Source organism: Rhipicephalus microplus, chromosome X (genome assembly GCF_043290135.1).
Source record: "Rhipicephalus microplus isolate Deutch F79 chromosome X, USDA_Rmic, whole genome shotgun sequence".
NCBI classification, from domain to species: domain Eukaryota; kingdom Metazoa; phylum Arthropoda; class Arachnida; order Ixodida; family Ixodidae; genus Rhipicephalus; species Rhipicephalus microplus.
Genome location: NC_134710.1, coordinates 210,905,237 through 210,930,406, shown reverse-complemented (window position 1 = coordinate 210,930,406; position 25,170 = coordinate 210,905,237). Strand labels below are relative to the sequence as shown.

General features: G+C 43.6%; 1 protein-coding gene and 1 non-coding gene across 2 annotated transcripts in view; both read left to right on the top strand.

Moving 5' to 3' along the window:
- The window catches only part of LOC119187713 (cubilin), a 174,414-nt gene that overhangs the window by 75,346 nt on the left and 73,898 nt on the right, over window positions 1–25,170 (top strand). Inside the window, exons 10-12 of the mRNA XM_075878533.1 lie at window positions 13,406–13,551; window positions 19,253–19,412; window positions 21,494–21,592. Of these exons, the coding sequence (XP_075734648.1) occupies window positions 13,406–13,551; window positions 19,253–19,412; window positions 21,494–21,592 (405 nt within the window). The remainder of the gene's footprint in view (window positions 1–13,405; window positions 13,552–19,252; window positions 19,413–21,493; window positions 21,593–25,170) is intronic.
- TRNAT-CGU (transfer RNA threonine (anticodon CGU)) lies at window positions 11,746–11,818 on the top strand. The gene has a single exon. It is a non-coding gene; the product is annotated as a tRNA-Thr (tRNA).

The window sequence follows — 25,170 nt, the reverse complement described above, 5'->3', positions numbered from 1 at the left end:
AAAATGCATTGTCAAGAGTGATCGCGCAAACGTTACTTGGGATTATGTTGCCTTCTGTGTCTTTTAGAAGGATAGTTCTATCGCAAGGGTGGTTAATGACGTACCAGAACTTGCGAGTGTCTGTTTTTATCATGTCTGGTAGTGTGTGGGTTAGGTAAAAATCTTTAGCTTCCTTTAGGGCAGATAAGTATGTACCATTAGCAGTTTTATAAGTTTCCCAATGTGTTTGATTAGAAGACGATTTAGCTGAGCGATAGAGCAGTTTATTTTTGTTAGATGCTTGATGTATGAGTTATACCAAGGGGCATGTGTGTTGGAAATGATGGCACGATTAGGAATGTATTTTTCTGTCAACAGACATACCTGATCTGTAAAAGTACACCAGTTATTCTCGACTGAACGAGTATCAAATTTGATAAAAAAACTGTCGAAAAATGAGCCCACTGAATTGTTACTTGCCTCAAAACTAGCTTTTTTATAATCACGAATAATTTTCTTAAGCTTAGTTGTTTTAGGAGTGCTAGGGTTAATAGCAAAACTTGTTAAAGAATAATCACTAATATTAGGTAGAAAAGTTATAGGGAAAGCTAGATCTGGACGATTAGTTAAGACTAAGTCGAGCGTGCTCGCAGTGCTGGAAGCGACTCTGGTCGGCTGGTTAACGAGTTGAGACAGGAAATACACGGAACAAAGTTCGCAAAATTCTTTCGCCTGAGATGAAAAGGGCGTTATACAGGGTGGTTGTGTGTTTAGTTAAGACTAAGTCAAGCGTGCTCGCAGTGGTGGAAGCGATTCTGGTCGGCTGGTTAGCGAGTTGAGACAGGAAATACACGGAACAAAGTTCGCAAAATTCTTTCGCCTGAGTTGAAAAGGGCGTTATACAGGGTAATTGTGTGTTCCACAACAGGTTGGAAAAATTAAAGTCACCGGGTAAAAACGAAGGTGATGAGGGAAACCGAGAAGAAACAAGGTTAATAGCATCATGTAAATTGTCAATAAAGGTGGCAGGTGATGAAGGCGAGCGATAGCATATACCAAGGATTATCTTAGTATGACTGAGTGTTAGGCAAGCTCATGTGCATTCAAGATCAGTTTTAATGTCTATATGAAAAGATGGAATATTCTTTATAAATGGCTAGAACGACACCCACTCCTTGGCGCTTGGTTGCGGTCACACCGGTAGACAGTGAATTTAAAGGCTCCATAAAATATATCACAAATATGCACATGTGCAGGAAGTCAAGACTCAGTAAGGGCGACGATTTTCGCATCGCACGTATCAATTGCTGATGACAACGAAAAGAATGTGTTGACAACACTTCTTGCATTTGTAAAAAGAATGGGCAGGAAAAATGCGCCTGCATGAGGCGATCGGCCACTTCTCTCATCGTTTTGCTATTGTGCCGGACATCATGTATTAGCACGATTTAGTCACCTGTTACATTCTGAATCAGTTCATGGACAGAATCGCTGCTAGCGTCGTACACGTAGCATTTATTGTTCAAAAATAATTTATTATAACGAAGCTTGAAGTTGAAAGAGCCAGACTGGGCAGTATTGAATTCTAAGAGTTTTTTGTGGGCGGTGCGGGTAGGTAATGAAAAGTCTTTGCCAACTGATAGATTTCGTTGCTGAAATTAGTGTCGCTGAGCAAAACACTTTTTCTTGTTATGAAGTGCGAAAATTTTGCGATGATGGGGCGGCACTTGTTAGGAATGAAAAAACAGAGACGATGTGCGCGTTTTATTGCGCCATTGCGAAATCAATCGGAAACTAATATTATTCCTGTGATTAGCTTGGATTCGGTTTCTCGCCGTGATTCTTTTGTGTCAGGAATACCACGGAATATAAGATTATCACGGCGTGACCGATCTTCAAGTTGAGCGAGACTTGAATCAAACATGTCTAAACAACAAGCTGTTTTTTCAACCTGAGCCAGCGTGAATGCCATATCTTTCGTTAATTCATCGGCTTTGCATGATTTTTCTTCGAGCAAGTCCAAGCATTTTTGAAAACCATTAATTTTTGTCTGGGGGGCGAATGGGAGCATCCAGTGACAGTGCCAACATGATGGGTGGCGCGCAGTCGAGCGGCGCAGATGTGCGTGTGGCGGGTAGAAACGTTTTGAATGGCAGAGAACGCTTGATAAGCAGGACGACCATCCGAGGATGATCGTGAACAAGGCCTGCATAGTGAAGACAAGGTGGTTATAGGCATGCAGTTGTAAGCACTGCTTTCATGTCCACAAGAGCAGTGCTTACAACAGCATGCCTAACCACCTAAAGAACAAGAATTGTTCTCTGGTGCATGTCTTTTATAAAGGGTTCAACTTTTCTTGAAATGTGTGTTGCTTGCAGGAATGAAAGCAGCATCACTGGCTGTAGCCATGTGGGCATGAGGAAAAATTCATATAGCACAGGCATTTCCTCTACAATTGCAAACTGACATGATGAGAGTTTGCTGTGTCACTGTACACAATTAGCTCAGGCCGATGGGCACCGCGTGGCAGCCGGTATCGTGTTTCAGTGAATCAGCTTCAGTTCTCGTAGTCTAGTAGACTGTTGTACTAATTTGCACCCAGTATTGGTAAAACTGGATGAGCCATGTTTACTGTCGAAATGTCATAATGGTCCTTCGCATTTTCACCATGCCCTATCACACACCTGTGCGAGAGACCCAAAAATTTTTTTCCATGCTTTGTGTTCCTCTTGGCTCTTGCAATGAGTATTTGCACTATTCGGCTCTCCTCTGCTTTAGATGCCGTGCTTTTGTGTGCTTCTGAATGAGATGCAGAGCTTATGTAGAAACTTGTGGTGTTATTTTTGGTGCAACATGAGGACTTGGACTTCGCGAAAATTCGTTGTAGAAAGAAGTATTTCTCTGCGAGTGTGACTTCGTTATGTTGAGGTTCAACTGTATTACCTATGTCACTATTGTCAGTTTCAGGGGTATTGATGCATTTTCCTTGAATTCAGCACTTCCAGCATTTTCATTATCCTCCTGATTCAAGGTGCTTTTGCTTGCCCACAGCACTGCTTCAACATGTTGATCATCGTCATTATCAATTCGTTCATTGTTCTACTTAAACACTTTCATCGTCATCATCAGCATCATTCAAGAGACCTTTGCTTGAGGCTCTGCTTCAAGACATTAATCATCACTGCCATTCATCTGAGAATATGAACTCCCACCCGATCGGAAAATTATGGCAAATATGGCTCTATCAGTGTGTTTGCATCTAGAAAACAGCAGACAATTCTGGACACAGTTTAGCCCTATTGCAGATATAATTATTTTTGGCTTCAGTGCTTTCTAATGCAAATTTCGGGTGATATGAATATTTTATGCAACCACAAGCAATTCACATCACTGTGGTTATACTGTAGGGGGCTGACCAGCATGCATAAATTCTTTTATCTTTATATTGGGGGCTGAACCAACTAGTGCCCGAAATTTGGGCTTCAACAGTCTTGGCACTGTGTCATCAAGTGTGAAGAACACATTTGCACCCAGTTTCGTAGCATTATGGTGTTCCTTCATGCACACATTCAAATGCCAACTCGTCCATCCCACGTACTTGTGGTCATGCTTGAAGTATACCGTATCTACTCGCATAATTTGCACACCCCTAATATTTTGCCAGTTTTATGAAAAAAAAATTTACTCGCATATCGTGCGCTCCCCGGTCTGCCTGAGCCAGCTCACCAGCGCACACATGACGAGACTTTGAACCTTTAGAACCTTTGGATGCCTTGAACGGGCACGCTGGACGCGCGCCTTGCTGAGCAGGCGAATGCATTCAAACGGGCTGCCACTGCAAAGCCCCTCCTTCCGAGGACTTCCCCTGAACTAGGGTCCCTAGAAAACCGTACCTGCCAGAACTACTCGAGCGTTTGCCTCCCTCCCCCTATCTCTACAATCGCTACCATGAGAACGCATGCTCGTGTCACAGCACGGACAACTTTCTGCATCGGAGGCGTGCGTGCGCCTGTTGCGCCAACTGTTCCCCTCGTTGTCTGCATCCGCGCTGTAATGCACGCTTGGTGGATTTCTGAAGTTTGGGTTTCACCATCTATTTATCGCCTTTTTACTGTTCTCTTGCAATCGCCTATAATAATATATATATATATATATATATATATATATATATATATATATATATATATATATATATATATATATATATATGATAGATGAAATAGATGATCAGAGTTTCTTCCGGCTACCGTAATAAAAGTTATAAACTTCGAGAATAGTGCAGTATAGGAAACAAAACAATAAAATATTTATTTAATCCTAACAGTTTCGGCTGGTGGACCAGCCTTCTTCGGAGGATGTAAGTGAAATGATACAAGTTCCCGTAGCAGAGGGTCACCCTCACAGTTTAAAGACCCTCCAAAAAAAGAAAAAAAAACAAGCGGGCGAACGAGGTAGCAACAGACAACAAGAAGCAGGAGAAGGAGAGGAACTAGAAAGGAGCGACGGAGAGCCGCCGGAAACGAGCGGGTAATTCTGGCATTGTTACTTGGTATAGGTAAGACGCGCCGCCAGCGGAGGCGACCAAGAAAAACGGAAAAATGTGGAACATGTTGCTGCTTACTCGCATCCCACACATGGATCGAGTTTAAGTTCACGTGGTTCGGCGGCTGGCCCGTGGCATCGGGCCACACACACACACACACACACACAAGAAGCATACGACCCGCTCCAGCTTTCGGAATATAATGGCCACGTTGGAAAGCTAATGTGCCCTCTCCCCCTTCCTCCACCTGCCCTCTCTTGCAGAAAAATGTACAACCAGTCATACTGAAAATAAATAAATGAGTATTTTTGTAAAGGATGAAAATATATAAAAAATATATATAAAAAAAATAAATAATACTAAAAAAGTACTCAGAAAGGAAAATAAAGTCTAATAATACTAACACAATCCGTTTGGTTCACGTAGCATCGAATTCGTTAAGTTTCGCTGTATTGACCAACTTGCGTGTGCGACTTCACGTGAAGTCGCACACGCAAGTTGGTCAATACAGCGAAACTTAACGAATTCGATGCTACGTGAACCAAACGGATTGTGTTAGTATTATTAGACTTTATTTTCCTTTCTGAGTACTTTTTTAGTATTATTTATTTTTTTTATATATATTTTTTATATATTTTCATCCTTTACAAAAATACTCATTTATTTATTTTCAGTATGACTGGTTGTACATTTTTCTGCAAGAGAGGGCAGGTGGAGGAAGGGGGAGAGGGCACATTAGCTTTCCAACGTGGCCATTATATTCCGAAAGCTGGAGCGGGTCGTATGCTTCTTGTGTGTGTGTGTGTGTGTGTGTGGCCCGATGCCACGGGCCAGCCGCCGAACCACGTGAACTTAAACTCGATCCATGTGTGGGATGCGAGTAAGCAGCAACATGTTCCACATTTTTCCGTTTTTCTTGGTCGCCTCCGCTGGCGGCGCGTCTTACCTATACCAAGTAACAATGCCAGAATTACCCGCTCGTTTCCGGCGGCTCTCCGTCGCTCCTTTCTAGTTCCTCTCCTTCTCCTGCTTCTTGTTGTCTGTTGCTACCTCGTTCGCCCGCTTGTTTTTTTTCTTTTTTTTTTCTTTTTTTGGAGGGTCTTTAAACTGTGAGGGTGACCCTCTGCTACGGGAACTTGTATCATTTCACTTACATCCTCCGAAGAAGGCTGGTCCACCAGCCGAAACTGTTAGGATTAAATAAATATTTTATTGTTTTGTTTCCTATACTGCACTATTCTCGAAGTTTATAACTATATATATATATATATATATATAATGGCAAAATTAAAGCTCACTGTTGTGAATTTTGCCGAAGAAAACTGGAACCATGCCGGGACCAAGCACTTCAGCGTGAACTTCAACGTGTGACGATCGGCGTGATCAGTACGAGAGAAAGCAAAGGCGTGATCAGTACGAGAGAAAGCAAAGTGTGCAGTTGCTAATACAAGTTTTCTGCCGTAGAAAAAGGCCTTTCAGTTATATGCGAACGCTTAGGTTCTTCGGTATCATCGTGTCGTGGGACCTAGTTTCTCCCAGCTGTGTCGAAATCAAGAAAATGGGGCAATCGAACACGCTCGGCAGAACCGATGATGGTGCGCTTTGGGAGGGCGGGGACAGCAACCACAATGATCATTCTCAATCGGAGCTTTCGATGGGCGATTCCGACTAGACCACGCGTGACTGGATTTGACTGGTTAAAGTACGTGCAAATTCTGTTTAATTAACAAGTACACTTCGTTTGTGCATCAATTTATTATTTTTAGTGTATATACTACACACGTTAGGACTATTGCACATTATGTCGTATGCATTCGCGAAATCCCTGCATAAATTTTGCACCCCCTTCTCAGAGCCCCAAGATCGCGAAAAAAAGTGTGCAAATTGTGTGAGTAAATACGGTAAGTATTCAGTATACAACCTTCATAGTAAAAAACAGTGTAAAAACAACAAGAATCGGAAAGATGAAACAGGACTAGCTCTGACAGACTGAACAGACTAGTCGCTGTGCAAACAATCGCTTGTGTGAACATTCCGACAATATTGGAACTAAAACAGGTTGCAGTTTGGCAATACATAATGCTGAGTGTGGACGCACCCTGAGCTTTCACCAGACGCGTCTTGTGTGCCGATACTGTTATAACTGCACTAGCGAAATATATGAAGCCTTCACCATTCCTGTTGCAGAACATTGTGTATCAGCTCCCCATCTATCACACTAACTGACAAAGAGATCAGCTCTCTCTGCAGTTATGCATTCTACGCTTCTATGACAAATCATTGCATGTGCTTGAATAATGTTCTCCCTCTCCTTTGTTTTTTTGTATTTTTTTTTCTTCCACCTTCTCTCTAAAGTTCCAAAAGCGTATAAATTTTCACTGAAAAAATTAACGCAGTTGTTGGTCTGCACTAGTCCTGTTTCATTTTTCTCATCCTTGTTGTACCAAGCTCATGCTCACACGCTTCTCAAGTACATAACCTGTGAGGCACATGGTAAAAGCGTGTGACATGGTTCCGTTGTGCATGCCTCTTCTGCCTGCTTGCCCTCCTCAATATATTTCTGCATGGTTGCGAAAATTACAGCTTTGTACAAAGTTGGCGCCATTCAGGTTGTTACTTGTATTCTCATTGTCGCAGATCTCGTATAGGGAGCTTGCATGAACTGCGTCGACACTATGCACTCTGGATAGGCAGCCATATTTTTGTCAGAGGCGGCCGGGGAGTGCAGCAGCGCAGTCGTGTTTCCAAGCGTTCACGTAGCTTGAAAGCATGATCGAGTGCGAACGCTATGCAAATTTAACTCCAGGAAGTGTCGAGCACGATGTCAGCCTCCCCGGAAGACTACACCGCAGCGCTGTGCCAGAAAGACATCGAGTGGTACGAAGAAGAGATGAGAATTCGCTCCGAGTAGACCCATTCACGCTTCGTGTGGGTGACTGTGTTAGTGACGTGGACTTGTGGCCACGCGTCGACAGCTCCGATATTCATGAATTTCTCGTTCGGAGAGCGAGTTTGAAAACCCTGGAGCAGATGAAGTCCAGAAAGGCCCTCGAGGGTCACAACTTTTTCAAGAGTGGATGGTTGTGGGAGCCGTGGGTGAATAAATTCGTCTCCGACACCGTGATTGTCGTCACTCAAGCAAGGGGTGTTAAATTACTTGATTTTGCCATAGATGCTAATGTTTGTTTCTGTTCCGAATTAATTCTCAGTGTGTTCACAAGGCCCCCGTCGACGTCTTGTTCATAGGCAAGAGTGATGGCGAGATCCTTGTCGCGCACTGCACATGCATGGCCGGGAATAGCGAAGCCTGCTCGCATCCCACTGCATTGTTATTCTACGTGGAGTATGACGCACGTGCACGAGAAGAGCGCTCTCAATTTTTTCAATACGTCCTACTTGAGTGACGACGGCAATTGTGTCCTCTGCGCATGGCACAGTGAAAGCTAGGAAAAGTGTGAGATTCTTCTCGCTGGTTCCTCTCGTCGTGGCATCACTCAGCATTGTATCATGCTTCCTTTTGTGATATTCGAAGGTTTATCCCTGTGTTTGATCAAAGACAGAGACTGCTCACAATGTCAAAGAGGAGATGAGACGCGCTCATGGCATATTCGGATACTTTTTCATTGCACGCGTTCTGTTTTATGCCGCTCTCTCAAAGTGGTGGCGTGCACTTGATTACATGCTCATTTGTGACACTCACTTTTATCTGTGAAAATATATATATATATATATATATATATATATATTGTAATGACGAAAACCGAAACTGGAACTCTCTCTGGCACAGACTCGCATGCTAGGAAGGAAGAGGAGGAAGACGAAGGGAGAATAAGAACAGCCGGCCTGCAGCAAAGGCGTTGTGTCTTATTTCTCGTCCTTACAATGGCGCAGCCGACGAAGAAAACGGCTTACGTCTCGGTTTCGTCATCCAGAACGCCCGCCGACGTGCAGCCGCGGTAAGCGTCGCTTGAGGACGGCGTCAAGCCCTCCTCGGCAGCTGTTTACTGACACCACCGTTCGGGGACGGCGTCAAGGCCTCCTCGCCGTCACGCTTCTTCGCTGATGGGACCCGCAAGGCGTCCGTCGCGGCCAGCATCGATCCCAGCACCGACGGATGGCGTCCAGGCCTCCGTTGTGGTTCCGGGAAACTTGTCCTGGGACGCGACACGTCGCGGCAACCATGCGCACGGGCCTCTCTCACCTAGGGATGGCGTACATGCCTCCTCCATACCTGGCAACCTGTCGGCGCTTCAAGCACCCACCGTGTACGGCGTCGAGGCCTACCCGGCGGCGCAAGACCGCTTCATCTACGCCACAGTACCAGGTCACAACTCATCACACGGGTTCCGCTTGCCTGGGAACGTCGTTGACGCTTCCAGCGCCCTGGAACCCATGTCCACGAATCCGACCACAGCTGGATTTCCAAGGGACGCCGTCCACGCGTCCTTGGTCAAGAATTGTACCACCTCGAATACCGCAGTCACTGTATCCTCCGCAGAGGCGGGCCTTGGCTCTTCGTGCGGATCACACGACAGCGCAGCGGAGCTGCAGCATACCATCGCGCAACTCCGTGTCACGACCAACGCCCTCATAGCGTCGAGTTCCAAGCTATGTCCTGCCATCTTGCCAACATTGTGCGCACTCAATGCCATGTTGGCTGCGGCCGCCGCACAAAACTTCGAGGTAAGCTCGCCCGAGAACCGTCGCAATCTCCGGCGTTCTCTCGCGGAGGTATCGGAGCAAGTGAACTGCTTGGCGGGGGCACATTTCGGAGTTCTGCCCGCCGTCCCGCCATCGCCGATTTCCTTCGCGCTACCGGAATTTCGCGGCTTCCAGGACGACGCCGAGGAATGGGTGGCAACCGTCAACGCTCTCGGAACGACTGAAGAGCAGAAGTGGGACATGGCCATAGATCGCCTGCGGGATGCTGCCGCAGCATGGCACAGGTACGAAGGCGTCAGGCAGCAGTCCTGGGCAGAATGGAGTGCAGCCCTGATTGCCGCTTTCGGACGGATTTCCTGTGACTCCAGCAAGTCCAGCTCGATCTTCCCCGAGGCCGAGGATGGAGCCCAGGCAGCGCCCCGCCTCGAGGCTGCAATCGTTCGTTGCAGCTCGTCAACGGAATGCTGCCAGGAGTTCCCTGCTGCTGACCCTGACCGAAGTGGCTGGAATCCTACACTACAGGTCCCGGACTCTGCATCGGTATTCGACCTGAAAATACCCCCACCAGACCTTCGTCCGGAGATACGGCCCTCGCGCTCGTCGTCTGAGGACATCGAGGCACTCAATCCTATTGTATTAGACACAACTGAACCCTACCAGACCACGATCATGCTCAGCCACGCAGACACTCGGCTACCAAGGAACGTTTCCTTCGAGAAAGCCCAGATACCTAGCTACGCTGAGGCCACTGCCATCGAGAACTTGCCGAGGACCAGCCCTCCTGCTGTTTCCTCCCAGCATACGATGTTTGCACATGACAGTTCGCCAGAAGCCACCGGCTCGACTACGTCTGGGAGTTCTGCTGTGGTATTTATGCCCAACCATGAGCTGCGTCCCATCTCATTTCAAGAAATGGCCCAAACGTCATCATGGCTGCCTCGCAGGGCATCCCGCTGCAGTTCAGTCCACCAGCGACGGTGGGACAAACACCAGCGTTTCCAGGTTACTCTGCGACCTTGCCGGAACAGTCAGGGCCGTCCACCTGAACTGCATTCTACGAGTTGTCAGGAAACGTTGCATCATGGACGAGTTCGACCACGGCGACAAAGTCAAGCCCACCCACCAAAAACTTTACCGCCAGCTCCGCGCGCGCACAGGACCCAGTCTCCATCACGACACGGTGAACGACCCAGACGACATAGCCAGTGTCGGCCGCCGGAGCCAATTTCGACAAACTTCCAGCGTGGTCGAGACCGACCACGACGATGTAGCCAACCTCGCCCACCTGAAGCACTGTCAACTGCTGCAGCTAGCCTTACCTACCAGAACATTGTCGTTTGGCCCAACGACAATGCTAGCAGTCATGGCCGAGTGTAATGACGAAAACCGAAACTGGAACTCTCTCTGGCACAGACTCGCATGCTAGGAAGGAAGAGGAGGAAGACGAAGGGAGAATAAGAACAGCCGGCCTGCAGCAAAGGCGTTGTGTCTTATTTCTCGTCCTTACAATATATATATATATAAGGGAAAGAAGTGTATACCTAAGGGCTCGTTTTTCCGTGTTTTTAACACAATAATAATGAGATATAACAGACAGTAATGCCAAGGAATGTACAGGGGAAGTTATTAACATTAATGGAATGTAAAATAAGAAGAAAGAAAAGTGGATGAAAAAATTACCAACTGTAAGCAGGAATCGAACCTACGACCTTCGAATTACGCGTTCGATGCTCTAACCACTGAGCTATTACAGCGGCACTCCCTCCATCCACTTTTTTGGGTTTATCTGTGAATTTAGACATTACTGTCTATTATATCTCATTATTATTGTGTTAAAAACACGGAAAAACGAGCCCTTAGGTATACACTTCTTTCCCTTATTTCATTGAACGAGGGTCTCGTACTGGCAGACTTGGTGTGTTTAGGTTGTATAAGAGGGACAATTAATCAGCTGCCCGCTCATAATAAGTTCACGTGCTACGTGACGCCAAACATGCGCATAAGAGTGTTTTCACACTCGTTGTTTGGCTTATAGATGGCGCTGACTGTCGCTCCTACTTCTAAATTCACAGATAAACCCAAAAAAGTGGATGGAGGGAGTGCCGCTGTAATAGCTCAGTGGTTAGAGCATCGAACGCGTAATTCGAAGGTCGTAGGTTCAATTCCTGCTTACAGTTGGTAATTTTTTCATCCACTTTTCTTTCTTCTTATTTTACATTCCATTAATGTTAATAACTTCCCCTGTACATTCCTTGGCATTACTGTCTGTTATATCTCATTATTATTGTGTTAAAAACACGGAAAAACTAGCCCTTAGGTATACACTTCTTTCCCTTATTTCATTGAACGAGGGTCTCGTACTGGCAGACTTGGTGTGTTTAGGTTGTATAAGAGGGACAATTAATCAGCTGCCCGCTCATAATAAGTTCACGTGCTACGTGACGCCAAACATGCGCATAAGAGTGTTTTCACACTCGTTGTTTGGCTTATAGATGGCGCTGACTGTCGCTCCTACTTCTAAATTCACAGATAAACCCAAAAAAGTGGATGGAGGGAGTGCCGCTGTAATAGCTCAGTGGTTAGAGCATCGAACGCGTAATTCGAAGGTCGTAGGTTCGATTCCTGCTTACAGTTGGTAATTTTTTCATCCACTTTTCTTTCTTCTTATTTTACATTCCATTAATGTTAATAACTTCCCCTGTACATTCCTTGGCATTACTGTCTGTTATATCTCATATATATATATATATATATATATATATATATATATATATATATATATATATATATATATATATATTACCCCTTCTTGCTAGCTTGGCCATAGTGGCCTTGCACGCCTTGTCGTTAACGGTAAATGTGAAGGCTAGGCAAGTAAATCGCTAGTGTGTACACTGTTTTTATGGGTTCCCAGTTACGTAAGTCATGATATCTTCATTTTCTGGGACCATTTGAGAAAATAGAAGCATAAATCATTTAATCACCTCTGTGCTGTTCATGTTACCAGTTCTGTGTCAGTGAGTGTATGTGGCGATCAAGTGGGATTTGTTCTTGTTGGTCTGTGCATATGTTATAGTTATAATGATTCTCTTTGCTTAATGACATGATTTTGGCTGCAGGATATTTAGCTTGTAACAGTACTCAGTGTAGTTGTTTAGAGGCCAAAACCAGTGAAGCACAGTGGATCTGAATAAAATTTACTTCATGTATCCCTTTATGCACAATTTTTTCATTTGTGCCAAATTACAGGTTTGAGAAATGTGCAGATTGTTTGCAAATAAATTTCATAAATTGTCCCAAGCCTCCCACCTTGCTTTTCTCAATCATTATTGTGTGGGTGATGTCTAATAATGGTAAAGTGACACAACTAATGGGCCACTACAGCGTCTGCAGTTCACAAGGCAACGATCGTGTGTGTTTGGCTAGAGCTTAGCTTGTGAATGTCTGTTTCCGGTGGGCGGCTATGCGAAGAGTGGCAGGTGGTATTGCGTAAAGGGCTTCACGCAATTCCCTGTTTATTCACAGAACACTCACGGCACTCACAGCTAATACGTAACCTTCATTTCAATATTAGCGTTTTAGCTGTCTTCCAAAACCTCAGTGATGGTGCCTGCTGCACAGTTTCTTGGCATCTTAGTGCCTCTTAGTGTATCTGAATCGCAGCTGTTATTGTTTGAAAGCTACGAGGAATTTGTACATCTGGCACGGTCATTTGCAAGCATTCTACAGCTGGTGCGGAGTAGTTCTCTGCTGAGTATCTGTTCTTCCCAGCTGTTGCAGCTCTGGGCTGACAGGGCCTCCATGCCTTTTATGATTTCTGGTTTTTGGCATGTTATACGTCATAAAAGGCAGTATTGCTTGGCTGGGTCACAGGGACACTGTTGCAGTATTTTGCTAGCTTAAAATCATTTTTTAATTTGGGGAGTATTTCTGCTATCAAAATCATGACAGGAACATCCAAGGAAGATAAAATCACCGTTACTATAACATGGTAAAATATTTGCCGAAGTTGGCATTTACATTCTACCATCACTATTAGTGCCTTGCTAATTGGTAAATCTGGTCAGAGAACTGGCTAACTTTCCTGTCCTGCTCTTCCTCCTCCCGCAACTTTTGTTTTTGTAGGTGGCTTTGTAAATTTTCCTACATGCCTGGATGTTTTAGTAGAGTTGAAATTATTGTTTACAAATCTGTTTATTTTTATGGTGTTTTGTCTTGTAGCTGAAGGAGGGCACTTCTATGATGGGGCTACCAATGTCCACATTACTGAAGCAAGCAAGGAATCAGTTTATCTCCTTGAAGTAAAACCAGAGAAGCAGGTCCTTCTATCTGTAAAGGCATCATTGAAGAGCAGTGCTTCAGTTGAGGTAAGCCTTATGAGCGAATTAAAGGGACACTAAAGGCAACTAGTAAGTCGACGTTGGTTATTGAAATAGCGGTCAAAAAACCTCATAGTGTTACATTGTGCCAAGGAAGGGCCTATTTTGAAATAAAATCACGTTGTAGTGGTCCGCATCGGGTTAGCACACTTCAAATTACCCGCCTCAAGAAGCGGACCGACCGGACCAACTCACGTCACAGTTGCTGTGCACAATGTTGCCCGGCTTTGCTGCACTAGTAGCAGCAGACCGAAAGCAGCGGGAGCCACAGCAGCAACAACAGCCATTGCTCAATTTCCCACCATTGGCTTTGAGATTGCAAACGTTTTTTGGTTCAACTGCGTCCCGCTAGATCGCACCACCTGTCCCGTGTAACAAATTTATAATACATTTACGTCTTTGTTAAGGCAGCTGCAAGTGGAAGTTCAGTCATCAGATTACGATTGCGCACTCGTTGCAAATGTCGCAGACGCGCGCCTTGGACTGACTTTAATAGCATTGACTCATTAGGTTCGCTAGCGAGTTAGAGGTTCTGCTTGTCTGCACTTCGGACCTTGAGATGAAGACCACAGTAAATCTCAGTCTTTGTACTTGCGATCGAGCATGATGTACCTAAAAATTGAGACATCGGCAACGCGGCCACGCACGGGGCAAGCGAACTTTCTGTCTGTTCGAACCTGTGGCCAGGACTAACTTCACTCCGAACTTTGTGGACAAGTAAGCAGACATGCGAATGCGAAGAAGCTGTAATGTGCTTTGTTTAAAGCAGCGAATTATATTGTCATTGGCTTTTTGAAATTGTGACTTTTTGAATAGATTATGAGCAAAAATCAGGTGTCGTGGTTCATTTAAAGGGACATTATGGACCAATGCAATTTTTTGTGTATTGTTAAAGTACGATTTAACAATACCAAAACCACCACTCTTACCGCGACACAACGCTTGGTAAGTGAGGACATGTGGGAAAAGAAACTACAGGCAGAGACGCTACCTTGAGATTTCCACACCAGACACTGTGATGTCATAAATTTGTAGGCGTCTTCAGTATCCTGCATACGTTCTAATCGATAAAATTGAAGTTCATTGTAGTCTGTGGGTGCCATAGACTTAACATACGAAGTTTCAGAAAATTTCATCTTGCCAATGTTGCAAAAATAAAAAAATACATTGTGGAATTTTTTACGTCACACGGAGACTATGGCACGAAATTTAGAAGTGGAAATTCAACCTTAATTTTCTCCTCTAGTAATAAACTTATGACAGGGAAACTTACTACATTAGAGTTCTCAGAATGCAGTTTATCAACCTAAAACAACTCGTTGTTTCTCTTTGGTGTCCTTTAAGGGGGAAAAGTATCAAAGAAATTCTATTGTACATCAGACTTCACTATATCAAATTATTCTTTATGTCAAAGTATCTTGAACGTCAGTGTATTAGAAAATTTTTGGCTAAGCATTCAAAAAAAGCCGAAACGCTTGATATATCCAACATCGGACATTGTGAAACATCACAGTGAATTGGCTTTTTCTCACAAAAAGGGATTTTCTTACGTGCATTCATAAAATTGACCGGCAGGGTGAGAAAGTCGGTATTAATACCGCATTTTCTCGTCTACAACTTGCCCTGCATATAACCCCTACCACCACTTTATACTGCGCAGAACTACGCACTGAAAAATTATAATAAAAGTAAAATAAATGCCTGTCCGTTGTCCTAAGCCGCCTTCCTTGCATTATTGTGAAGCAGTTCAAGAAAGCCAACTTGCTCACCACCAAAATTTGTATTGAAAATTGTGGGGTCCCGAAGTGGAGGTCACAACGCTCTTGGAGTGAACGGGCACAGTATACCTGGTCGGACCAAACCAAAACAACACATATTTATTTAGCTGCTTTAGAACGACGATATCGTCATACCGAATTATTATACATCAATTGTCATCAACACGCTAAGACATCCTTACACAATATTAAACAACACTCAGCAACATAACAAACCCAATGCGGTGGCGCCGACGCTCGACTCTTGACAACGGCCCGCAGCAGACAACCCGCGGTGCCATCTACTGCGGACCGCCGTATGAGCCAACCGCTCGCTCCAACCGCCACACGCCAAAAAGGACCGCTTCTCTCTCCTCTGACACCACCAAGGCTTGCCGCCAGGCGTCACCGCCGGAGCTATCATTCTACCGTATTTACTCGCGTAATCCTCGCACTCGCATAATTCTCGCACCCCCACGTCGCCTAACAAAAATATGATTTCTTTTTTTTCCTCGAGTAATTATCGCACCCCCAAAAACTGCCATAATAATGTCGTCTGCTCATTCGAACGACTGATGATGATAGCACGCGCCATCTCTTAAGCATCAAGCATACTGTTTGCACGGAGATTCAATCCAATCCAAGCCAAAGGGGCAAGTGCACGTTGCGGCGTGTTTTGTATGTTGTGTCGGTTAATCTTGTCACGTTATGGGGCGACACCGAAGCTACATGGCTGCTTTCAAGCTGAAAGTGATAGATCATGCACTAAACAACGGCAACAGGGCCGCCGGTAGGCCCTTCAAAGTCTACGAGTTTTGTGTTCGCTACTGGTGACGGCAGCTGAAAGCCACCAAGACGCGTTGGGCCTTCCGTGTGCTTAAAACTGGGATTGATGGTAAACTTTATTTATTTAGAAGGAAACTGCAGACGATTTTGTTAAATAGCCATTAGCCCAATACTGACGTCTTACGCTTACCTTTTGAGGGGAGGGCTCCTGTTGAGCGACGAACGCTACCGCTATGCCCGCAACGGCCACAAGCTTTGCGTATGGTATTCTAATTCTCGACTATTTGCTTGCACTTTTTGTGTCTCAAATAAATCTTGCTTTGTGTTGAACTTGTGCTTTTATTGTTGAGGTAAGTTTTAATTAGTACTTCTCAAAGCTTGCTCTTAGTTGCTGGTGTGATAATCCTGATTTGCGGCCACTTCGTTTTCCTTTTCGCACTGTATGTTTTCAAGGAAAATTTTCCCCGCGTAATTCTTGCACCCCCCAACTTTGCATCGGTTTTCCGCCAAAGAAGTGCGAAGATTATGCAAGTAAATATGGTAACAACCGTGATAATGATGGTGATAGTGGTGATAAATGCTCGCGAGCTCAACCCCACCTAGCACTCAATAGTTATGACCTTTGAATCCGGCTTCTGCGCGAGACACGCACGCTACGAGGTGTAAACAACGTTACAGGAGATGTTAGCACCCTCACAAAATACATAATTCCTTAACTCTTTCGTTACCGTGCAAAAATGGTTGTTTTTCACATGTCTCAGGAAAATCGTTTTTGCCAGTTTGAAAAGTACTCCAGCACGCATTACAGCATACCAAGCTTTGCACAATGAAATGCTCTTTCCAAAAAATATGTTGTAAAGCTACAGAAACATTTTAGAATGAATAAAAATGTGAAAAGTGTGAGAGTTTGAGTTATCAGTTAGTGAACAGTGCAATAAAAACACTATATATGCAAAAGTATTCAAAACAAAGAAAATTCAGAATATACATTTTGTAGATATATGACCCAGGAACAGTGTAAAAATAATGAATGTTGTACAAAATTTTCCTCTTCACATAGACAAAGAAAATCAGAATCGAAGAGCTGCTTCATTGCTCGTGCTATGTAGTGAAGCATTGCATATTTTTTCGTGAGACACTAGTGTACTCATACTCTTTCCTCAGTAAATTTTTGTTTTCTTGTGATAAGAGTCTCCAGGTGTTTCAGTATGGTGTGAATAATTCCTCTATAAATGAAGTGTCCAGTGAACTTCTTTTTTTCATCTAGCGTCACATCTTTCCATGAGCCATCTTACTCAGCATAGGTTGGCGTTCCCATATATGCATCCAAGCATATTTTTTTTTTTCATTTTTGCATTTATCGTACTACATAAACCCATGAACTGCTGTGGATGTGGGAGGCTGACGCAAAACATCATCGCCATAAAACTTGAAGCTGAGGTTCTGTCATTTTCGAACTCATAAGCTTGTCCTCACTTAGTTCAGGTGGGGTAACAAGAAATTTCTGACGAGCGCATCAGTTTTGCAGCGCTGGTGCGCACCCATGTGTGCGTGACGATGGCGTCATGGAGCTGCTAGTGACACTAGATGCAACTCTGTGTCTGATATAACAATTCAAGCAAAACTAAAGTTGCGGGACAGTGTCATGGAGGGCCACTTCGACACTTTAGACATGCGGCGGACCTTTGCAAATATTTTTTTAGAACAAATCTTTCTTGTCTTCTAGGAACAGCTCTCTATTGAATATCTGGTATATTATTATGGCAATTATTACTGTTTAACGTCAAATTGCGAAGTTGACACTTTAGTATGATATTCGGCTTGCAAAGATTTTTTTAATTACAGAACTTCAATGTTACTGTACCATAATCACGAGGGGCACACACTTCTATCAAGTCGCCAGTCTAGTGCACTTTTCGAAAAATACGCGCACGTTGGTTCGCACAAAAGTCTGTCAAAAATCGGTATATTGCCGCAACGAGCAAATTCAAAACGATTCTGAGAGCTGAGTGCCTGAACTAACTACTATAACTATTAGAAACTGCTGGGTGCACAAGAAACAAATTTAACCTGGCAAAATCGACGATCCAAAAACGTCGATCACCGGTGATCGTTTTGTATAGGCGTGGTAACGAAAGAGTTAAAAGCTTGCTATCGAATTATACTATATATATCAAATAAATTCCCATCTTCTAGTGACTTTATTATAGTATGTGGGTTGGACTGTACAAAACATGCTAATTTAACGTAGCGTTTGGTTTTACTTGCAGTAAGGCAATGCATTTTTCAGCTATGGGCAATGGGAGCGTGCCATTTGAGAGACAATCCTTGTAATGAAGTTGCATTAGCACTGCGTGTTACCTGAATTTAAAACTCTAGTGTGTGTTAACAACACAAGGCATCAACAGGCTTAGTTACGGTGATACCTGAAGTTACATGTTTTGTATGAAGAAAGCAAATTCCTTTTTATGGTTTGTTCCTTTGTTTGATGCGACGTTAATGAAAACCCTGTAGATAATGATGGCAAGGAAATTATAGGGAAGATTAATTGTGCTGTTTTAAGTGTATTGTGGTAAATTGATGTAAATGTGAATAAAGTAAAGTGGACAAAAAAAAAACTTGCCGCTGGCAGTGACCGTAACTGCAGCCTTCCGACACGCACCAGCTGCTTTAATTGGAGTATGACAGCAGTCGTCCTATCGTTCACTCATTGGGGTATTTCTGTGCATGCAAACCCTGGAGAGTTAGTCAGCGGTGTTTGTAGTCATGGAACTCTCTTTGTCTGCTGGCATTATGTAGCATGTCATCTTTTAACAAGACAGCTGACCAGAAAGCCCTCGCATACTGCCTGAAGGCATCAAGTCTGCTGGGATTACCCTCATTATGTGAATCAAAGAAGAGAATTGAGGGCTCATTTTTTGTTTGACTCAGTGTTCATGAAAACCAGTACATAATAAAACCTAAGAAAGTATACGAGAGGTTATAATTGTTTTGATGTAAATGTATAGTAGTAATTGTGATATAGATGTGAAGAAAGTGGACAAAAAAGACAACTTGGCATCGGTAGAGACTAAGAAGTACACGAAGTTTCATGTTTTTGGCAGCTGTAAGTGCACATTCAAACTTGTGGCTGGTTGGGCTTGCAGGTGGTGTCAGACTTCTACAAAAATGGTGCAGTGCTTCAGAAGTTTTCTGCAGGAACTGAACCATACCCTGTGGCGTCTCTTAACAACCGGCTGATGCTCCGGGCCAAAGGCTTTACGAAGGAGGACACCTTTACATTCAATTTTACTGGTGTTGAGCCAGGTATGTTTTGCTTCTCATTTTAATTTACTACTGAGCACCTGTGTTCTGAAATGTGTATTTTTATTGCATGGATCTGTGTGCGCTTTGGTATCTGAAATTTCAACAACTTGGTAGACGATTCGACGCAGTTATGACTTCATTTCAATTTTTCTTCGAGAGGTATGAGATTCTACAATAAGCATAGAGATGCAAAAATGTCTGTCTCAACCTATCAAGATGCACATGGCTTCAGAAATTCAGACAGGCAAAATTTGTGGTATCCATTGGTAGAATGCATGCAGGTTTCGTGGCACAGTGCATAAAAAACACACCAGAGAAGTGTTAATAGCCGAATTTTTGGTGCAAAGGAAATTTTGATTTTGGAGATTGAAAATTCAATAAAATCATTTTTTAATAAATTTGCAGAAAAGTAGTTTCAGAGGATCCTTATGCATATTCTAAATTAGGTTGCATATTATAGCTCTTTGGTGGTTTTGGGACGTTAAACCCCACAAATCATGCATATTATAGCTCCATTGCAACAGCTGCAGATTAGCCACGTCGAAGCTACCGAAAACAATGTATAATTGCACAAAGTTTAATTAATAAGTTGCCTAGCAATCATTTAAATCATTAAATACGTCATATATAGATTGAAAATGAACATTCAACAGATTTCTGTCTGGTTGGGTATGTTAACTGGGAAAACGATTTAAACTCCAACCAAAAAGTATGTGAAGATGTGTAAACTTGATGTTTCGGAACCGACTTGGTTTCTTCCTCAGGGGGGACTGGGGCTACGTTGCAGAGGCGTCTTCAAAGCACTCGCGGGGCATTTAATGGTCCCCCTCTCTCTCTTTCCCGTTTTGCCGTGGAGCGCAGTCCTGTGTAACACTGGGGGAAGGGTTCAGAGAGAGCAGTTGATGTTTTGGGCCGTTCGCTGTATATGCAACGACTCGAGTAGTAACCTTCTCCTACGGTTAGTCTCGCTTTCAAGGATGCTCGTTGCGTCAAAATTTATCCGGTTGTCAAACGTCTCGAATGCTTGGGGACAGCGCTGCGCTCTTTATAGAGCTTCCGAACGTCATTGGCATGTTGTTTGAATCATTCTGGTAGGCTTTTTTTTGTCTTTGCCGATATACCAAGAAGGGCACTCGGCGCATGGTATTTTGTAAACTACACCGGAGGTTCTGTCCATTGTTGGCCGGTCTTTCAAGCGGAGAGAAGGCGGCCCAGTGTACATGAAAGCACGTGCGCAATGCGAACCCCTTCTTTTTTGAAGACCCATGCCAACATCTCGCTGGTTCCTTGAACGTATGGGACCGGTACGTGTCTCGTAGGGCTGCCAATTAATGCTGATTGGGGTTTTCGTACCCTCTGTTGCACTGCGCTACAGGTGATGGCTCGTATAAAGTTTTTAAGTATTCGTTTTTTCTGAGGTCTGCAATTACGTGAACTTCTTCTTTCTTTCGCTCCGAGTCATTGGAGCATATGTTCTTGGCTCTTTGGAGTAACGTGGGCACAACTGAGGCATTGTAGCAGGCGGGATGGGATGATCATATTGAAGGTAGCGGTAGTGAGAAGTCAAACTGAAGTTAATTCTAATACTATACTATTCATTTAAATATTCAAAGTATTCGAATATTCGCACAAGCCTAGTAAATACCATAAGATCCCGAGCAAGCACTCACCCTGTGGTGGGAGGTAATTGGAAAAGATTTGTAGGGGGAGCCCTTTGCTCACTCACAATTTAAACTTCAAAATGGCAGTGGAAGAACCGTGCATACTTTCAGTGAAAGGCTGTGTTGAATACACACATTCATAGTCGCTATTTGCTTGACGGATAACAACAATGAATGATGCAGTGAAAATAGCGAGAGGGGTGGAGAGGGGCCCTCACTGGGGATGTTAAGGTAATGTTTTATGCCCAGCTTTGAATGTATCTACTCTGCTTCAAATTTTGGTTTGTTTGAAAGCCCTCATAGTTATAGCTGCCAGTGTAACAAGTGTACTAAATTGTCTCCAATTGTCCAAGGTTTTAATTGAAAGAGATATGTTGTGCCTACTGCCATGTATAAATAAATGTAACATCTTTTATACAGGTTGTCATTCTACAACTCTTGGCACAAGAGGATTTTACAGCTTATCTAACACATGCAGTGCTTTTTGCACATGGGCCATTAATCCTTCAAACAGCTCAGGTAGGATTTATTTCCCTCCTGCTTTATATTCTTGTCTTTTTATGTTTGAGTGAACAGGTGCCAACGGTAGCTCAGTAGTTATAATTCTCAGTTGTCCCAGAAGACAAGAGTCAGATGATGACTTGGCCGTCACATTTCAATGCAAGCAAAACACTAAATCCTGCAATACTGTGCAATGTAAGTGCATATTGAAGGGAAATGCAAATTAAGCATGCTGTTTTCATCGCTTCCTTTGTTACTGTGGGATGCGGCGATACCACATGGCTGACAGGAGTGCCGAAAACATAGTAGTAGTACATGAAGGTGTTTGGGAGTGCAAAACACCCAATATACACAAGAACTGGACAGCATGAGTTCTCAATTTCAGACTGAAGTTTATTTTACATAAATAAAATAGGCACTTGGAATATATCAGCGGCAGCCACGTGCACGCTTGGCATGACCTGAGTTTTTACGTTTCACAGTAGTTTTGTGACCCTCATGCTTTTGTTATGGTTTTATTTTGAAGCTGATAGTTTGTTATTTGTTAGTAGGTTGCTCTGCACACAGGCATTTCTCTGTTCATTTTGCTTTTTGGTGTACGATAAAACCTGGTCAGTTTCTGTAAATAAACTTCAGCTTGAAGTGAGCACTCGTCTTGTCTAGTTCATGTGTATTTCGGGTGTTTTGGGCTCCCAAGTGCCTGCATAGATCTGTATAAACTCGCCCAACTTTGCTTTTCTATAGTACAGTCAAACCTTGTTAATGCACGTGCCTGCTTTAAGCGTACTAACAGTCGAAATGTAGTTGCAACGAATCCCCAATAGAGTTTCCTGGCAAATAGATTCTCTAATCGTTTAAGCCGTAGTGGTCTGTCCTATGCTTACCGGTTAGTGCGTACCCTGCATAATGCATTAACTTTTTGTGCTGTAAAGTTATACCGCACCGCTGAACTCTCCAACGCCACAATGTGCTGCCCAAGGTTCTCATTGTAATAAGCGAGGACGTTAGTCAACAACTAATTCGACTTCCGCACGATTAGAGTGAAGTCTTTTTGGGTAAGCGTATAAAAAAAGAACTAGGGTGGAAGGTCACCCAGATGCTAGGATGCGGTATGCTACCCTGTACTGTGGTTGGGAAGGCCATTGACGAAGTGCCAGCATGACTTACAGCCAACAACCTTCTTACAATAACTATCTTCAGATATCTGCTCAAGCATGCGTGCAGCACAGTGCTGCATTAGACCTACTGCACACTTTTCATAGATGAAAACCTGAACGTGTTGTGCCACTTTGTTGTGTTGTTCAAGACCGCATTCAAATGCACAGGGCTTTGTAGAAAAGAAATAAGCTCGCTTTTGCGAAGTTGAGTATCACGTACGCTGAGAATGTTCACTACACTGACTTTATCGCGCTGAATGTATGTGTACGGTAAAACAAGCATAGTGCACACATCTATTAGGCGACCACCCAAACATGCCTCAGTCCACTTCCAGGACTGCTAAAGCGTGGTGAAGTGAGGATTGCTTGCAAGAAGCTTGTCATTTGTGCACAATCTGTAGCGAAGTGGGTACGAATAACACTAGCTCCCTCGACAAATGCGCGCATGTGGTATGGCTAGCGACCTGGCAGTGACTGCATGAGCTGAAAAGGCGGCACGCTTTTCACAGTTACCCTGGAGACAAATGACTCTACGCGGCTGTACCGTAGTTCATTGTAACTATCATTTTTCGTTTAGTAGCATCTCGTGGTACAGACACATGCACGTAGCCCCGCCGCGGTGGTCTAGTCGCTAAGGTACTCGGATGCTGACCCGCAGGTCGCGGGATCAAATCCTGGCTGCGGCGGCTGCATTTCCGATGGAGGCGGAAATGTTGTAGGCCCGTGTGCTCAGATTTGGGTGCACGTAAAAGAACCCCAGGTGGTCGAAACTTCCAGAGCCCTCCACTACGGCGTTTCTCATAATCATGTGGTTGTTTTGGGACGTTGAACCCCTCATAATAATCGAGACACATGCACGTAGAGTCAAACCCCTTTACAAGAGACACTGATATAATAAACAAATGAATATAAGAGACACTAGTGTGCCTACAGCAAATACGGGTTGATAAAAAAATGCACATGGGGTACCCTGCTTATAAGAGGCACCTCACACGAGACAAAAATTTCTGCCTAGAGCATGCCTCTTAGAAAAGGGTTTATTGTATATCACGGAAAGTCGACACTGCACATTCTGTCGCTGTGTCAGTCGCTACATATCCTGGACCTTGAAATAGTTTCAAAATGCTCCTTGGTGCATCCTCCGCACACTGTCAAACGGTTGTACGAGAATGCCATAATCTTTTATTCTTTTGGCAAAAAGAAAAGAAAGGCTATGTGGTGAGTACTTCAGCTGTGGCAATATTGGTTGTGGCACTGTATTTATTTACTGGTGGCAATGGCATACGCCAATAGATGCAAATTTGTACTAGGTAATTAATGTGTACTACTGTTTAGTGCATAGTAATGTGTGTTCCCAACAGGTATCTATTAATGAGGCTTTACTGTAGTTATAGTTTGATTTGAACGAAGAAACCGTCAGTTGCCCATACTATGGTGACATACGATAGTGATTTTGGGCATCAGAAATTATGTTGGGTCATACGACAGTGACACTAGAGGCTGATAAGCCAAGTTGCATGTAACGTTTTTAGTACTAGTCCCAGCTTGGCCACATTATTTTGTGCTAAAAATATATAAACATTTTTGATTAGACCCCATGAAATTTCGATTCTAAATATGATGCCTTGAAGCAGTTGCAGCATCTGCACAGCACAATGGCCAGCATGAGAGTGAGACTCCAGTTTGTTCTTATAAGAGGTGCACGATGACTGGAAGCAACCTGTGATGTCACTGGCAGAGTGAAATACAAAAGGGATGGGTTTCTTTTTATTATTGTTATTGACATGTGCTTGTGTTTTGAATTTTAAAGATTAACAACTTCAGTTTTCGTGTGCATTTTTAATAATTATTTTTTACATTAATCTTGGTATTCAATACTACACAGACTCCACAGCTACAGAGGGGAGTTTAGAAATCATTGCAGGGCCCCTTTAAGCAGCTTCCATGGTATAGAGTTGTTTGGTTGTTTTTTTTTTTTTTTGCTTTTTTCAAGCCATGTAGAGCAGTGCCTCACTAATTTTTTATCAACACCTTTTATAGTACTCCTCATTTCAGTTTAAGTTAGAATGTGTGGATGTCAGTTATGGCATTGAGCTTTGCAAGACTGCAGCTAATTATGTTGTTTTTTTTTTTTTTGCTTTCTTCAAGCTATGTAGAGCAGTGCCTCACTAATTTTTTATCAACACCTTTTATAGCACACCTCGTTTCAGTTTAAGTTAGAATGTGTGGATGTCAGTTATGACATTAAGCTTTGCAAGACTCCAGCTAATTATGGGAGAAAGAAAAATTTATAGAAAATGAATTGTATGAGGACATTCTTGTTATTAAGTTCGTTCGTTTGCAAGTGAGTGTAGCCCGGGTGGCATATTCGCTTTGGCTACTAGAAACTGACGGGCTCAGAGCTGGTATTTTGCGCAGGAATATCGGCTGCACACTTGC